The sequence below is a fragment of the Rhamphochromis longiceps genome, linkage group LG18, assembly GCF_057381845.1.
Source record: "Rhamphochromis longiceps isolate RC_006_pf linkage group LG18, R_longiceps_female_GT1.1, whole genome shotgun sequence".
Classification (NCBI taxonomy): Eukaryota; Metazoa; Chordata; class Actinopteri; order Cichliformes; family Cichlidae; genus Rhamphochromis; species Rhamphochromis longiceps.
The window spans coordinates 10,518,911-10,537,544 of record NC_140574.1 but is presented as its reverse complement, the minus strand read 5'-3'; the positions used below and the strand labels follow the sequence as shown (position 1 = coordinate 10,537,544).

At 39.2% G+C, this 18,634-nt stretch overlaps 1 protein-coding gene across 1 annotated transcript; it reads right to left on the bottom strand.

The window, feature by feature from the left end:
- Positions 1-335: 335 nt before the first annotated feature.
- Positions 336-16,847, bottom strand: miga1 (mitoguardin 1). The gene is made up of 16 exons (XM_085390291.1): positions 16,740-16,847; positions 14,736-14,892; positions 10,547-10,718; positions 9,221-9,339; positions 8,380-8,512; positions 8,094-8,230; positions 6,422-6,545; positions 6,108-6,202; positions 4,974-5,083; positions 4,730-4,802; positions 3,239-3,325; positions 3,034-3,132; positions 2,806-2,940; positions 2,635-2,688; positions 2,358-2,474; positions 336-1,915 (listed from the first exon to the last, which is right to left on the bottom strand). Exons 2-16 carry the CDS (start codon positions 14,832-14,834, stop codon positions 1,697-1,699), a joined length of 1,773 nt encoding a protein of 590 aa, XP_085246417.1. The 5' UTR covers positions 14,835-14,892; positions 16,740-16,847; the 3' UTR covers positions 336-1,696.
- Positions 16,848-18,634: the final 1,787 nt, after the last annotated feature.

Sequence of the window (18,634 nt, the reverse complement as noted above, 5' to 3'; positions counted from 1 at the left end):
AAAGCAATCTCCATCCAGTCTATACGCATGTTTGAATTTCAGAAGTCTACAGCTTAAGAGATAAGTGCTCACGGTGATCTATTACGTATGTGAACACCTAAAATGCAAAACTTGAAAGTGGACCTATCCTCTTTTTACAGTGGTGGATGATTTTGCATTAATCATGGCTAAAGTTACTGAAGTCTATCTAATCCCGGTGAGCTCCATGTGTCATCAGTGAGAGCAGTTCTCTTCAACATGGTCATCTGAGACATGGTGATGAGAGCACAACAGCCCTGCCCATCTCGGAGGGAAAGCCAATCAGATAAAATCTGGCTTAATGCAGTATACCAAGATGGGGAATGACTGCTGGTGGAGCAGTGACATGGAATGAAACCAAGCTGGCTCAATGAGACTTTAATAGGCAGGACAAAATGTTTGCTGATGCAATCCTGCTGATCTTCACCTTAGTTCAGCTTGTATTGCTTTTTTTAAATTATTATAAATAGTTAATGACTAAGAATTACCAGACAAATGGGGATTATTTTGAACTTTGAATCATGCAAAGCTACACCAGTTGGGAGCAAGAATAATACTGTGCTCATTGACAGTTCTGTATGTCCACTTTTAAGACAACATTTGGAGATTGCAGTAGACTGACACCCCAGACTTGACTCTACATTTTCTACTTCTGTAGGAGCTTGAGCTTCAAGCATGCAGTGTATATTCTGTACACAGTAACTGATCTGCAGGACAGACATTAACACACTACAGTATTTTTTTTAAAAACTTCCCAGATGATTGGAAACATGAAGACCGTGGGCTGACATTCAGCGACAAACACAAGGCTTGAATATTTGCATTTACAATAAGGCTTTCTGTGTTTCTGCCCGTCATGAAAAACAGAGCGGCACAAGTTGTACAGCAGCTGGGCAGATGTGCAGTCGCGATGTGTCGACTTAATATCATAATGGCTTTGGAAGCTTTGTGTGCTAAACTTTAATATTGCATAAAAGTTCTGTGGCTTGTAGTGTCAAAAAAACCAAAACAAAAACTTTCCCCCTTTCAAGTAAAGAAACTGAATCGCTGCATTTTATCTCCTATTCAGCACATTTCCACCTCTTAAACCGAGGCCCTTTGTTCAGCGAAGAGCAGCTCTGGGCATAAAGCATGTCCTCGCGTCTGTGAGAGCGATCACTAACCTATTAATGCATGCAGACGCTATTTCTACAAATAAGCTCTGCACCTGTCTGCTGTATAATAAAATAAATTACCTCTTCGTTCACAAACTGCTCTTAATGGCATTAAAATTCCCTCAATTTACATAACATAACACCTACTGCAACAGATTCCAAGCCTGCCTCAGTTTATTACTACACAAGTTCATATTTAATAAATATTATTGCTGTTCTCTTTGAACCTTTTAAAAGCGCTGCTATGGCACATTGAAAAGCGGCCAGGGGAATAAGAAGAGGAAGTGGAGGCCACACCAGAGACCGTGAGCATGCCTGAAGACAAACGGCTGGTTCAGTTTACGTGGATCCACTGACTTTGGACATCATGACACTGGCATGATGGGAGACATAATGAGTTGATTTCACAGACTGCAGGTGAGCTCACACCTACAGTTTCCTTTGGTCCAACATTTGGTGTGAACTCACCCCTGAACGAATGCTGGGACTGACTTGTGTAATATTTAAAGACTTGGCCGTGTCTCTCACTGCACTCGTGCCTCCAGCAGGGCACTGGGAACCAGGTGCACCGGTGGTGAGTTACACCCATTCAGGTACCGCAGCGAGTCGGCTCCCAGGTAGGCGAGCAGCAGTTCCGAGCGTCGGTGGAGCAGCTGGAGCACGTCGTCCGCCAAACTCTCCACCGAGCAGTAACGCACTTTATCCAGATCAAAGATGTCTTTCAGGAAGTGCAGCACCTGGTCCTGCAGGAGAAACAGGACTCATGAGTAACTCAAAATTCATCATTAAGGGTGCAGGAAGGTCGTCAAATGTCGTCCACAGGGGGGAACGAGTTAAGACTGGGAGGTTCAGATTGTATAAGCTCTTTAGTTTTTTTCCTTTTCCCCTAATCATAATATGGTTTTTAAAATCAGGGGCAGATTTAAGGATCTCAGAATAGATATTACAATACAAAGAGTTTTAAAAGGCTGCTGACTCCCAGTCCTGCAAACATCCCAAATCTCAAACTTACACTTTTTTCTCAACTACATTTACTTTTAGTTAAGTACAAAAACTCGTTTAAAAGCAGTGGGTGAACAAGATTAATTCTCATTTTCGTTCCAAATTTAGTCTAAATCTCATCCACTGACACAAAACAGTCCATGTTTAAAACAGGACACTCGCAGATGTTCCTCATGTTCTAACCTTGAAGAAGCAGCACAAATCGTGCAGGGAGCCCTTTGGCCCCAGGAAGCCCCACGCCAGGACAGGGCCGATCTGTTCACACACGGAGTAGAAATGGGCGATGAAGCCGTCGGACACCTGAGAGACAAACGGCACAGAGGCGTTCAGATCTACCTGCTCATTTCTGTATTTATAGAAATAAGTTATTTTAACCCTACATCACATTTCAGGTAAAGAGATATTTCCTCCAGCGCCACCCTCCTGTTACTGTGCATTTTAAAAGACCTCAGACTCGTACCTTCATGTGCTGCCTCTTCTGCTTCAGCACTGACCAACAGCTTGATGCCACCGCCTGTGAAACAAATACATGTCAGATTCAATGAAAACTCACTTGTGTTAACTGCTTTGCCTTTCATGTGTCTCAGTGGTATGTATACATATGCAGGTGCTATTTTGTAGTTTTACTCACTGTCTCCTTGAAGGAGCTGTTGAGCCAGCGGTTGTTGATCACGTTCTGGATGGAGATGGGTGGATTCTCCAGGTCCTCGAAGGAGTCCATCAGAATGAAATCCAGCACGATGTCGTAGAAGTTTAGATGCTTCACCTGGTGAAGAATGTCAAGCAAAGAGAAGAAAGGAAAAATGCTGTTCGACCGATTTAAGTCGTGTTGGATCACAGGTCAGAGAATCACACTTACCCCCCGCGCGGCGAGTTCCAATTCTGTGTTTTCCCAGTGCTCTGTGTGCTCCAGGAAGGAAATCATCTCTTCAAACACTTCCTCAAATCTCTTTGGGCTCTGAAAACCGAACAGCAACATGTGAGGTGGAGAACAGCTCATACAATTAAATTTTTTTTTTATTATTTCTATTTTCTAAATCCGTTATCTGTATTTTCAGTTTTACCTTTTGTGCTTTGACTATAATGGAAGACAGTATTTTCTTTCCTGTGTCGGCCAGAAACGTCCAAGTTGTCCTGTCACACAAAATGAGCTGCAGACAAAACAAAATTCTTTAATTATTTTTAATTTTCAATACATAGTGAACAATAATCTACAGTTCAAAAATTACAACTGTGGTCTGGAATTCAATGAGCAGGAGGTCTGCAGTGTTTCTCTGGCTAATTCAACAGCAACACAGAAATACTATTGAGAATAAAGCCAAAATATCCAAACAGGCAATCAGGAAAAATGCCTTAATATTTTTAATTGGGAGCATTTATCTTACCCTATTAATTCAAGTCAAGTCAAAGTTCTATAGCACATCTTAAACAACAGGTTATACAAAATAAACACTATACCGAATAACAACAGTAAACTATACACTAAAAATAATAAAAGTCATAAGAAATTAAATAAGACTGTTTGCATGATCAAAGCCAGGGTTACCCTGTCACCTTAGTTTCACCTAATAATCTGCCCAGTAGTTTGAGAGCACTGGTCTATTACACGTCTTATGAGCTGTGAGTATATTCTTTACGTTTTGTGAGTGTGAGCCTGGTTCTGCTGGAGATTTCTTCCTCTTAAAAGAGAGTCTAGCAAAGTTTTGTCAGGGGGGCAGGTAGGGCATTAACAGTGAAAAGGGGGCACAAAGAAATACTTTTCTTTCTTATTGTCATGTCTAGCTTTTAATAAATAATTATCTGAATCTTACAACCAAAGTTTTCATCTGATGTAAAATGTATAGATTTGATATAGATGCATTTTCTTTTACGTGTGTATTAAATTAAAGTTGATTACGTCAGTTAAGCATTACGAGGCAGAGGGTGGTTCCCCATTTTTTTTAAATTTTTTTTTGTGTTCGGAGTTGGCGACCCTATTAATTAGGTTGCTTAATATATCCACTAAGTACTCTTTAAAACACCGGAATAGGGAGTATGCTGCAGGTTTAAGTTTATTAGATTGATCAGTATTGTTGATCTATGAAATATTTTGTATATTTTTTGCATACAGGTATAACAGAATAGCTTTAGTTTTGTTTTGTTTTTTATTTAAACCTGAGTATGAACTTATACAAAACACAGCAAGATATTTTAAAAAAAACATTTTATTGATTATAAAATACACTATATCGGATTTATATCGGTATCGGCAGATATCCAAATTTATGATATCGGTATCGGACATAAAAAAGTGGTATCGTGCCATCTCTAGTCTTTACCTTACAACATAAAGTGCCTTGGGGCGACTGTTGTGTGAAATAAAACTGAACTGAATTAAGCACAACAGATCAGATAACATAAAGCTACCTGACCCTTTTTCCCCCCTCCTTCAGCAAACATCCACATCAGGCAAACTCAGCCACAATATTCTAGTTTTACTGTTGTGCATCAGAAGTGGAGACTATCATTCATCTTAGCATACAGTCTTTGGTGAGCACCATCTTACTGAACCGTACCTGCCACGCCTGCCGCACACAGTGCAGCTTAGCCAGGAAATCCAAGTCCCCGAGACACTCCAGCATCTCAGTTCTGAGAGTGAAAATCAAGAGAAACCTCTCATTTAACTGCCAGCAGACGATCGGGAGAACAAAATAAGAAAGTTCATGCTGTCATGCCATCAAATTTCACAGTGGGACGATCACAACGCTGTACAAGTTTCCCTGACTGTCTTCTATACGACGTGTGTTAATGTCTGATTACCGCAGCACTCTGCAGGAGATACTGCCATCCTCAGCCATCTTCAGCGCCTCCTCATACAAAGGGTGATGTCCCAGAGTGAACACACTCCTCAGCTCTCTGTGCTCGGACATCTGAGGTGGAGACAGATAGCAAAGGCATTATGGACTGAACAATGAAGGGTACATAAGATGTTGTTATTCACAATGTTTTATTGTCTGCATGAAACAAAAAACAAGAAATGGTGAAATAAAAACATCATTTTTATTAAGAATTATTATTAAGAAACTAATATTAACGCATAAACTTTGCCCAGGCCAGAAAAAACAAAACAAAAGGCTGCTAATAATTTAATTGCCATTTCTAAAAGGATGTTTAACACACAATCCTTGTAAAGCATTGTTATCTTTCTGCAGGGAGGACGTTAAAGTCATTGGTGTGTAAACTTAGCTTGTACACTCTGTAAACACACCACCAGTGATTCTTAAGAACCAGTTTATTTTAGTGATATGTGGGTCAAGTGCGCCAGTAGCACCTTGAGCCCCCACTGAGACTTAATGAGTAAAGGCGATAAACAGAGAACTGGTAAACACCGGGTGGTGAACCCAGAGGAAGAGCAAAGCTTCCTGAGTCAAACTCCTGCTGCGAATCAGTCGGAGCTTTAAAGGTTCAGACAGTTTTAGTTTAAGACCTTTCCTGATTTCACCTCCTCTCCTCGTGCTTTGTTCCCAAACCACATGGCTGTGAACAAAGTGCTGTGGTTAACTAACCGAAGCAGGATCTCCTGATTTGTGACAAGTCGTGTATGTTTTTCATGTTTTACAAAGGTGGTGAAAAACTTCTGAATAGAAAGAAACCAATTCAGAATTTATATAAACAAAAACGTATGTTTGAATCACTCCTTCCTGCTTTTTTGTTCTTTAAAATGAAGGAAATGTAAATTTGAAAGAAATCCAAATGAGATTTGTTTTTTACTGAACCAAAATTAATTTTTTTTAAATGCTGTATTTTTAAATTTTTTTAATACTTTTCCTTGCAACCAAAAGCAAAATATCAAGACTGATTTATTTTTTTACCCTTTACACTAAACAACTGACAAAAAAAGTACTGTAGAAGAACTCCAGAGGTGTTAATGGGAGGATTTGGTGCTTCTGTTACCTCAGCTGCAGACACAAACGAGTCAGTGGAGGCGATGCTGATGCTGTCCCTCAGACAGGCGTCATCTAACTCTTCTCTGGACAAAATGTCTGCCACTGTGTAAGGGAAACAGAACAGGAATCGTCACACATATATTTACAATTTTATAAAAAAAAAAAAAAAAAAAAAAAAAAAGAGTCCTCCAGCACACCTGCTCACACACACAAAATTATATATGTGCACTGGCTTCCTGCTTTGCTTCACGCTGTCTTTTACTGCTGTGCCTATTTTTCTGTGTTGGACAAAAAGAACTGCATAATGCTTCAGTGACTCACCCTGGCTGCTGCTGTGGGATGAGGGCTCTGACATCCCCAACACTCCCTCAAACTCCTCCTGGAGGCGGTAAGCCCTGTGCAGCAGAGCCTTCAGCCTGTGGATGAACTCTGCGCTGATGACGTCCTGAACACACAAACAATCAAAGAAACTTGACTCCTAACAATGTAAAGATTTGTCTTAATTTCGGTAGGGATAACCGAGTTCTCAGGCGCACTAGATAAGAGTTGTGCAAACCATCAGGTTAAGCTGCTGGTTTGAGACTTAAAAAATATCAGATTCTTGAAAATTTGTTCAGTAGACCAAATGTAAAATGTAGAAAATAGCATTTTTTCTTATTTTAAAAGAGTATTTGCAGCTCTTTCTTGGGAATCTCATGTGACCTCATTTCTAAGTAGCTTTAAAAACGCATTCGATCGTACTGGCTTTCCTTGACACAAGTCAAAGCTGCAGCCCGAGCTGTGTTTGGGTGCAGGCTTAACTACTGATTCAAAACCCCTCCAATCTCGTTAGAGACCCAATTAGTGTGCTGTTATGCAATCCAAACTCTGACACACAGGTGGGCTGTCAGTGCTGGTTATTCCGGTAGTTAGCGACCTGTAGTCTCATCTGCATTGTGTCTGTGGGCAGCATGATCTCTAAAACTCTACCTTCCTCTGGTATTAAAGAACAGAGCACAGAAAATATTGGTGGGATGTGAATCAATACATCTACTGTTTGGTATCAGACAGATGTTATGCAACCGTTTTCTTTTTTGAGAAAGAAAACACATATGAGCTATTTGCATGTTGCGCCAAAAGAGGTATTTTATGGCAATTCTACAAAAGTCATTTTAAAAATGAAGAGCCCACTTATTTTACTGGTTTACTTTTTCCAAAGGATGTCTGGACTCTCACTAACTGATCTGTACTGTGTCAGAGCATGGAGGTTAATCAAAGTTAACCTCCTTCCACTAGGTTGATCGCTGCATTCTGCGCTATGACATGATGACATGGCATGATCACCAACTACGCTCAAGCACACAACTCCAACGCTTCCTCAACTCCATGGAAAACTGCTGTCTTTCTGAACAAATCTATGAGGCATGATTGAGATCGGGGCTTCTAAAAATGCTCCAATTAATCCACAGCATGCATAAAATTATGAACCTAGTTGTGCTCTCCAAGAGGACCTTTCAAGCTGTGCTGTAAATGCATGTAAGAAAGAGCAAGGGAGCTTAAAAGAGCTGACATGGCGAAACAAACTGAAGCATACTTGGGCCTCGTTAAGATCAATGTGAGAGCAGGCCGGATGCAGAAGTGAGGAAGAGTGATGGTACAAGAGGATTTAACTCAGACTCTTCTTAGGTGAAGCGTTTAAGGCACGGCCAAAGGAGGAGATTATGTCTCTCTCAGCTGGTTTGGGAAAAACCTCTGTGCTCATAGGGAGGTCTGGGGGATTTCTGCGAAATGGACCCAAATGGATGGTTGGACCTCTTTTCTACTCAGTCATAGTTATGTAATCAGTAGAATAATTCTTCTGAATTAGGGGGAAATTTTGGTCTCAGTAATTTGCACCACACCTGTTGTGTACACATGTCAACAACATACATCTTGATACCATTTGCACTCAGACTGTGCTTCTCTTGTTTTGGCTACAGTCTACAATAAGACTTGTATGGAGTGTTTGTCTCACCTCCATGCTCTGCTCAGCAATGGTGTCTCCAGCTCCAATTTTGACTGAGGCACAGCTCGCATCGTCCTCAGCATGCCTGCTCCTGAATGTCAGCGCCTCCTCCCACCGCCGCAGGGCCTCCTCGAATAAATCCATACCTGAGAGAAACACACACAGACTGAGTCTCCGAAAGCAATCAATGACTCAGCACCTCCAATTTTAAACACTGCAACCCACCAAAAACTATTACAGTACATTCAAACAGTATTACTGGATACTGGTACATAGTACACAGAGGTTTCTTTACCCATTAGGTACAGGTTCTCAGGTGTGGTGACAGGTAGGTTGAGCACACTGCAACTGTCAGCATCCTCCACTCCGTCCCAACAGGTGGAGTCATTTGCACAGGTACTGCTGCTGGATGAGTTCAAGCTTTTTACCTGCACAAAAACACAAAAGCAGAACAAAGTCGAACAAACATCAACAAGTTTTACTAATACAAGACTGGAAATGATGAAATTAAACAGACATTACATTAATTTAATGTGTTTTTGGTTACAAAGATAATGATCCTACATAGGGACCACCTAAAAAGAACACATCATTAGTAAATACTGTTTACAGCATCTAATACTTAAAGGTTCACCGTATAATTTAAGGTTCCCTGTTCTTCTGAACATGAGACAAACGACACTCAGTTTTTTTTCCTGTTTTTTCACCAAGTTAATGAAAAAATGAAGACAGACCCCACTTAACTTCTGCTTTTATTATTAATGCCCACTAAGGGTTATTTAATCCTGAGTGATGATATGCCTGTCAGATCCTGAAGCTTACTCAAAGAATAAACTTAAACTTTATTTTCAGTGGTTGCTTTGGTACTCCTGCATGTTATTTTTTAAGGAATAAAGAAATCATCACGAGTCCTAAAGGCAGTAAATATTCACCACCTCTGGTTTGTGGATTTTAGGAGTATATGAACAAAAACATGTCAGACACAAAACATAAACAAGTTAAGTTTTCTACTTTAATTTCAAAGCTTTCCAGGTAGTATCACATAAATATTTTTGCATCATGTCTCCTGGTTATGTCATTTCAGATAAAATTTATCTTTAAATGCAGTCTAAACACACTCCGTGCTCTTATCTTACCGAAGCCAGGCTCATGACAGATCCAGACAACTTCCTGTAACCTCCTGCAATGAGAACCAGATCAGAGGAGTAGCCATTCTTGGAGTTGAGGGAGAGCGTGATGTTTTGGCTCGTATTATCTGAGAAGATAAAGATGAGAGTTCAGAGATGAGGTTTCACAGAAAGATCCGACTATAATACCAGGATTACACAGTGGACATGTCAAATTTAACCTCTGGGTAACTTTTTCTGGAAAGCCTCCATGGTATTTTAATAATTAACTTTGCTGAAGCCGTTTTTTGCCAATTTGATTCAAACACAGCAAACAAAGGTGTGCTTTGATTTACACACAGTGATACAGTGAAAGTCCGAGTGGGGACAAAGGTGGAGAAAAGGCATCAGACAGGCAGCTCGTTGAGAAACGCCTGTTCAAAAGGTCTTTGCAAGAGAAATAGATGTGGCAGCAAATACTCAGCTGACTGTGAATGCCAACAATCCAGATATCAGATAGATGCCAACATTTAATTTAACTTTCGTGCTACAATAAACAGAGCTGAGGGTAACAGACCCATTGCTAAACAATCAAGCAGGTAGCTTATAGTTACTAAAGAAAATAAAAATCAATGCATCCTAGTTTTTCCACAATATTTTACTTCATGCTATAAATGGGGAATAAACACCCTGAAGCCTCTCTCTGTGCTCATATAGCACAGAAGCAGCTCCGCCATTCTTTCTGTGCCACTGCACAAATTAATGTATCAGCCCAACCAACTTCTCTGTCAGAAACCCAGCACGAGTGTTAGGTTAGCGGATGTTCCCAGAATGAAATCAGGTTTGAAAAGATCCTCCTGTCATTGTTAAAACCTCTGTAAACATTTTCCCTTTATTAAACCTAAAACTACTTTTGGCTGCTCGCTCATTCAAAACAGGCTGGCCACAGCAGATAAGTCTGCATGTTTGATTTGGAAACGTTTTCCTCCTCCCAGGACCAAACCCGGGATCATTAGCGTCTTGGGTGATGCTGTAAAGCTATACACTATGGACCCACTAAATCTATTGTATCAAAAAGAAAGGAAATGCTCTCTTAAACTGCTCAGCTGACTTCCCTTAATTCATCGTTTCTTTTAAGTTCTCTTTAGGACTCTAATCTTCCTGGAGGAGATTAAATGAGTTAAACCATTTATCTAGAGCCTGCCTTTTCAAAGTTCAAAGTAATACAGGAGTGGCCTCGCACGTCAGTCTTGTTACATCACACACCAGTAACTGGGCTGACACTAAATGGAGATCACAGGCCAGTGAGCTGCTGGTTGAAGAGGAAAGAATTAAATCAGTGTGAGGAGATCTTACCATTCTCTCCTGCGGCTGGGGGGTGAAACTCTAAACCAGCCTGCTCCCAGTGCTGTGGATGAACCTTCTTTCTGCCCTTCCTCCTCTGGAAACGTCGAGCGAGGAAGAGGAGGGAGACAGCACCAAAGGCTGTGGCAACTACCAGTTTCTTGGTGTCTGTGCTGACGCTCACCTGGGGAAAAGAAAGAGAAGAAGAGCATCAACTCAGATTTTCATACACCCCAAATGTTTTTATTCTGTACATTGTCAATATATGCACTGCATCACATGCAGATTTTAATGATTTAAAGTCTGTTTTCCGGCAGCTTTTCATCCTGTACTTTGTAAAAGAATCATAACCTTTTTTGTGAGCATACAGATTAAAAATGAATTGACACATACCGAGGACCTCTTTATATACAACACAGGGACAAAAGCCTTTTCTAGAATAGAATAGAATTAAACTTTATTGTCATTGCACATGTCGCAAGTACAAGGCAACGAAATGCAGTTTGCATCCATCCATCAGTGCTTTAGCCATGATATAGATATATTACAAAATATATATTAGCAATAATATATTTATATAGATATTACAGAAATGGGTCTGTTATAGGTATGAGGGTACAAAAGTGGGTATGTTACAATTTATTTTAATAAACTCAGCCGTCTGCTCCTTGCTATCTAAAATATAACAGGACACCGGAGTATATTCTGGAGCATCTCACACTTCTGATAATCAGCTGTCTGCTTGACGTTTATTCAGCTGTGTAAAAACTATAACTTTAATCTCAGCCAAACTGATTTACTCAGGAACAAATAAAATACTGAAAAAAGCCAAACAATAACATTTTTAAGTTATCTAAGTTACTTATATATCATGTTTAACCTGAGTAGCGAAAGATGGCGGTGGGTTTGAAAACGATTTGCCGGGAGTCCGGTGTTCTCACGGGCTCTAGTGAGCCTTGAACCCCGGCTAGCTATCGAGCTAGTGGGTAACAGAAGTCTCCGAAAACGTCGGAGCGCTTTTGAAATATTTGGTGTCTTATTAAAACTGAACAGATATTTGAAGTTTACACAGCTACATTTCCGCCTGAAAATATTTTAAACGTTTATTTTGTGACCCAGAAAGAATAATAGGAGTAACATTAAAACTAACTAGCTGCTGCCATTGTTGAAAACTGAGCAGGGCCGCGATGGACCGCGCTATGAATTCTGGGACACAGCTTCTTCTTCTTCGGGGTTTAACGGCAGCTGGCATCCTTGTACATGCAGTGCTGCCATTTTCTGTTTCAGTCCGTTATCACACTCTTAAATCCTACTCCTTATTCCTGCATCTTTTGGGATATTACAAAGCTTCAAACGACAACTATTAAATTAGTCGTAGACGATTTTGATAGTCGACGTAATCGTGACTAGTCGACTAATCGTGGCAGCCCTAATGTTCAGTCCATTATTTTAACGTGGGTCAGATGTTAGGAGGCAGAAGAACATAAACAAAGAAAAATACAAAAACAAAGATGAATAAATAGACAAAATAATTATGAAATGATGCAAGGGATAGATTAGTTTGCTGCGGATGCTCCATTTTTAGTCCTGTTTGAACTGATAGATTTCCCTCCTTTGTTTTCATGAATACAACCCTGCCCATTATTAGCAGATGGCACTGTGTTATAATTTTGTTATAGACAACTTTATCTTAAAGTATCATATACACAATAAAATGTCAAAATTATATATATATATAAAAAAATAATAATAGTGAAAACATATTTTCCCCTCTACAGTAAGAAGACCAGGTCTAACAGTCATGCTGACATTTCTGACAATCAGTCAGGAGAACGAGATAAAACAAACAGACACCGTGCAAAAACATCAAAACACACCCAACGACACCATGCCAAACCAAAAGCAACCAGGTGCCTTTCATACACTACGCCCTACAGGTAAAACTGCCCTTTAGAAAAAACAGAGTGTGTCACGGGTGTTACAATTCTAAAACCACGACAAATGTCCAGATATCATGTCACGGTTCCACTTTCCTGTACTTCCCACATGTAGCTGTTCATGTCCAGTTAACTCATTCACTGCCATTGACGTCTATAGCCGTCAATGGCAGTGAATGAGTCAATGGGTTTAACTCATTCACTGCCATTGACGTCTATAGCCGTCAATGGCAGTGAATGAGTCAATGGGTTTAACTCATTCACTGCCATTGACGTCTATAGCCGTCAATGGCAGTGAATGAGTCAATGGGTTTAACTCATTCACTGCCAACGGCTGGCAGTGAATGAGTTAAAGCAAGGCAGTGCGATGTTTAAAGTGGTTTTTTTTGGAATATACAATGAATAGTTTATTTTTTTAATGAAGTATATTGTTTTTCTTCAAAATTAAATCAAGATAACATTACTAAGCCTGCTTTGAAAATACATTTTTCCCCTTTGTTTTTTGCCTCTGTCAGTGCGCCCCAGGGTGGCTGTGGATACAATATAGCTTCCCATCACCAGTGTGTGAATGTGTGTGTGAATGGGTGGATGACTGGATGTGTAAAGCGCTTTGGGGTCCTTAGGGACTAGTAAAGCGCTATATAAATACAGGCCATTTACCATTTAATCATTCTCATAAAGACACACCAAACCAAACAGTTGAACAGCCTTAAAAAAACCCAACAAACATAAAACATAAAGATGGAATACTGATCCCAACATCTAAAAATTGATCCCAAGTTTCTTTGTGCGTTTCAACAGTCACAATAATATTATAGGGCTGTAAGAAAAAAATAATTTGAATGAAATTATAACTCTGGCTTGCAGAAATGATTAAAAAAAGATAATGGAGATAAACGATCTTCAATGTTGTTCTTGTTCTGTTTTTTTTTAGCCCCCCCAAATACATACTACTAAATAAATAACCAATCCATTGACCATTTCTACTTTCTCAATCATCCTTGATTTAATGAAAGTTCAAGGAAACCCTCTGTTAGCCATTTTTTAAGTTAAATAAATCCAAAATGTTTCCAAAGATTAGTACATTTTTCTGACCAAGTACTGCCCAAGGTAATCGGCGTTATAATTTTTGCCATAATCTTATAGCATTAAACAACTTGTGAAAGATGGAAAGGAAGGAGCTGCATTCAGTGCAACACTTGTCTGCCCGATGAAAAGTTAACTGAGGACGCATGCCTCAAAGTCTAACGGATACTGAGGTAATATGAGGCAGCGCAGACGACCCGCCATCCGCCTGTCACATAAATGTTAAATAATCAATTTCAGATAGTGTTTGTAGCCCTCTCCGTTTATATTTAGACACACAGACGTAGCTGCTGCAAATTCTCAACAACTCAGTAGGTATGACAACAGCCATAATATTGACTTTTTAAAAGGTCACTAAATGGACTGGGATGACTGAATAGTGCTGCCAGTGCTTGTACAAGCTGTATTCATAACCGCTGCCATCACGTGTCAGGCATGTTCCAACCAGAATATTCTAATCATATCAGATCTGCTACGTGACTCAGGCCACACAAACACTGTCGCCTTCTGCATAAACACAATAACATGTGTTTATGTGGGTAAATGAAGAGAAATACCAGAGATTCAACACCCTACAGCCACAAGGACCAAGAAAGAAAGTGAAACTGGGGGGAAAAACACCTAAAATACTGACGTGCAAACTACTACTTCACATTTTTGTAAATGTAACAGAAGTCATTCTTAACTTGTTTAAGGAGTTCTACATAAATTGTTTTTATAAGAACTTTCAGTTCAGGAAAAGAAGTTTGCATGAGCTTCTTTAAAACCAGCATGCTTTGAAACGCATTTGCTAGAAAACTGGCCGAGCTGCTCAGTATCTCTCCATCACACGAAGCCTTTAGCTGAACAACTAAACTGCTCAAACAGGTGGTAGACGTTCACATGTAAACAGATACAGCTGCTGGCTCATCTCATCAGGTTTTAAAGGAAAATGATAAACAAGGCAGTTCCATATCCTCTCACAGTGTGTTCCTCTTAATAGAAATATTTCTTACTACACTAATAAATTAAATAAAAATAAAAAAAGAGTGGCAATATAGGTCAAAAGAAAGTGAATAGTCTATATATAGTTCCAATATGAAGGGTCTAATATGAAGTGAATAAATAATTCATTCTTGTAAACCATGCAGTGTGGATATTCTGATAGCTGCTAGGAGCACGTTGAAAAGCATCCTCACCTGTGTCAGGGAGCTGTAGACGGACAGTGGCAAGTCAACCATACGCAGAGCTGCAGTCCTCATGGACAGCTGTGAGCTCGTGAGGGTCTCATGTGTCATTGTGACGCTCTGCCCATGACTTGGCAGCTCCCTTATCTTCGACACCGCTCTGTGCAAGCTGAAGAGGATGACATTAAGGGATTTAACCTTGGAAGCTCAGGAAGGGGATATAATGACACTAATACACAAAGCTGTTGGTATTCTGTATGTACTGCTAGGAATACCTTGCTTAAAGTGAGTGAGCAGCCAGTTTTAACGGCATAATATATAATTAAAAGTCAGGGGAAAAAAGCCTGATAACATGCAAACTTTCATTCTTAAACATCACACACTAGAGGATTGCCATGAAAGAAAAGCCTGTAAAATGTATCAGATGCAGTGGTGTCGGTTAATTAAAACAAAACAAGTCCAATCTGATCCCGACCCTCTCAGAATCAGCTCATTCTTTGTACATGTAGCCATGGAAAATTACTTTATCTTCATACTATAAATATTTTCTGAGTTAGGAGCCTTCACAACATGAGTGCAACAGACCGAAACATGAAATTCTCAGGGTTGAAAAACACCTTCTAAGCTTGGTTAAAAACAACCACCAAATCACGTTTACACCGAGTCAAATTGTCACAATTTGGAGTACTGAGAAGTTGAATTTGTGTACTTTTGCTGTTGAAACCATGAAATATCCCATGACACCGAAGCTATAATTAATTGATTTTGGCTTTTGAGTGTGCACTTTGGCTGGGTGCAAAACTGATTCTCTTACAGCTTTTAAAAAGCTGAGAAAGTGTTTCTAAGCCTAGAAAGCTTCATGTGTTTAGCTCTTGTACTTAATAAGTTATAAGGGCTAAATTCATGGATTTTTAAAAAAAATCAACCCCGTTTACTTTGAGGACTGTAACAATTTTAATAGAACTGAGGTAAAAAATGAAAAATGTTTGTATTACTTAATTAAATATGCACACTTCCATCTAACAGCCAAGTCTAAGTCTGCACAAGACACTCACAGCTGGACGATCCAGCCATTTAAAGCAAAGCCTGAGCCTCATACAGTGCTCGTTGTTAGTCGTAGATGTTTAAAGTTTGCTTGTGTAAGGGTTATGATGTTTGTCAGAAGTATGAGAGTCTGAGAGCCTGAAACTGCAATAACAGAGGTTCAGTTCATTTTTATTTCAAACATATACATTCACCAACATTTCATAAAATCTTTCCATGCAGTTGTTTGAAAAGGAGTAGGCAGAAGAATATACTTATTTAGCCCTACCCCCTCAGGTTTACATCCTCATCATCTAAATTTGAACAACAAAAACGTATACAATGCCTTCAACTTAGAACATAACATCACAAAAAATATTTTCTCATGTTCAACTAAAACTATATTTAGATTTGCTAATTTGCAGAAGAAAATAAACATCAGTTTTAAACATCAGGTAAAAAACCCTTGTGATTTTCTGGAAAAAAAACAACAACCCATAACTTTTAAAAAGTCTAGGTAAGCAAAGGAAAACTCTTTAGTGTTATATAGGTTTAACATAAAAAGCCTTCGGACTCCACATTAATAAGAGTCCTTACGGATTTTTGTTTTTATTTTAATTAATTACTGCTTTATTTCTCATCTATTCTGAATCATTTGCGTATTTTTATATTCATTATGATATTATTTTAAATGTTAACGGATTTTATCTTCCTCTTCAGTAAGTTCAGTAAGCAAACAAGACACATAAGATCCCCCCCCCACCTCCCCAGGAGCATCTAAAGTGTTTTCACTGGGGCAAAACGTTGACACCGATAATAATCACATAAGCACATGGTTAAGAAACGCCAACCCGAAGAGCTAACGGCTAACAAGGCTACCGGGGTTAGCTAAATCTATTAAACCAGCTGAAAATAAACACTGTGACAGACAAACTCGAGCTCATCTCTTAGCTGAATGGGACAACATGAAAGCATACATGAATTCAGCGGTACCTTTTTAATATTCCTCCGCAGACACAGCTCCACTGTTTCACTTGGTCCTCGGGCTGACCTCGGCAGCCGCACAGTGAAGGACTCCAGCACCAGCCTGGATTTTCATAATAAAAGCATGTTCGCGCTCAACGTGACTGTGGGCTCCTTGCGCCCTCTTACGGTGTGCCTGTATACACTACAGATTACTACATATATCTATCAGAAATATTAACAGAAATATCAAGACAAAGTTTTACAATAAAGAAAATAAGAAAAATAAAGAGGAAAACAAAGAATCAAACGTTAATTAAAAAAAAGTGTGATTTTAATCTTTACAAAATGTACTGCATTTTAAGCCGTGATGGACAAAGTTTCCCCATATTCATGTTTTAAAGTCGTTCAAACAAAATTAATTAGTAATCTGTTATTATATATGACTGACCCGGCATGCTCCATCCCTGCTGTTTTAAGTATTCTGGAGAACTTCAGTTCGTTTTCAGGTTATAAATTAAATTTGGGGAAAAGTGAGTGTTTTCCTGTTAATACGGCAGCACGTCAACTTCAACAGTCTGATCTGCCCTTTCGTCTCAGTCCATCTGGGTTTAAGTACTTAGGGATTAACGTGACTCGCTCTTTAGCTGGCCTTAAATCAGCAAATTTGTCTCCTCTTATATCAAGGATCACATCTGATATTCAAAGGTAATCTCCCCTTTTCTTTAATCGGTAAGATTAATGTTGTTAAAATGAACATCTTACCAAAATTTTTATTTTTATTTCAGTCAATTCCCTTATTTTTGCCGAAACATTTTTTTGTTTCACTGGACAAGATTATTGGTTCTTTCATTTGGGGAGGGAAGCCACCTAGGGTCTCTAAAACTTTGCTGCAGCGATGCAGATTTAGTGGAGGACTTGCGTTACCTAATTTTTTAGTCTACTACTGGGCCGCTCACATCCATAAACTTTGCTACTGGCTAAAATCTTCTGGTTCCTCGTGGTGTAAATTGGAGCTATCATCATGTAAGGGCTCATCTTTACCGGCTTTGCTCTATTCCTCTTTACCCGTGAGACCCTCTCTGTACACTGATAATCAGGTGGTTCTTATCACACAGACTTGGGATCATAGATAGAACTTTGGGGCTGATGCCATCAGAAAAAGCAGCCTTGCTCTGGTTTAGTTTCTCCAAATGTCTCTTAACTTGTTGATTAATTTATTCTTATGTATTATTTTCTTTGGTATGTGTTTAATCTTTTTTATTTTTATTTTTTAAGAAATCTGTTCTCATTCATGCTGTGTGAAACATGGTGGTATAATAACTCTCTACCTTTTGGGTTAATATCTTTGCATTAAATCAATTGTATAATCATATATTTCTATCGCCATGTTTTGCTTTTTGCTATTTTTGTAAAGCTGTAAAATAATAATAACAATCTTCATCATTTGCTTAGCCAAAAAGAAGTGGACAGCAATACAGTTGAAGTACTTAGCAGTCCAGCTGTGTGAGCATCACACTGTAACATAATCGCTCATTAATGTTTATAATCCATTTATAAGAACATTTTGGGACATTAGATGGTGCCACACGAGCGCGATCTGATAGTGGAGCTTTTCTACTGGTGACTGGGGTGGTTGGATCCACGCAGAGGGGATTTCTTCACTATGAAAACACTAGATGGCGCTTGGGATGGGTTTATTACAGGGCATGTTGTCTTTAATGATCACCAAATCATTCTTTTTCCTTTATTGCTACCCATTTTGTCCTTCATGTAAGTGAACTGAAAAAAGTTTAAAGACGCTGGCAGTTTTTTCTCTAATAGTCCATAACTGTCCCATCACATCCGATCCTCAATATTGATAAGAGCGGATCACTAGGCTCAAAAGATAATTAATATTTGCTTTTATGTGACTTACTAATTGA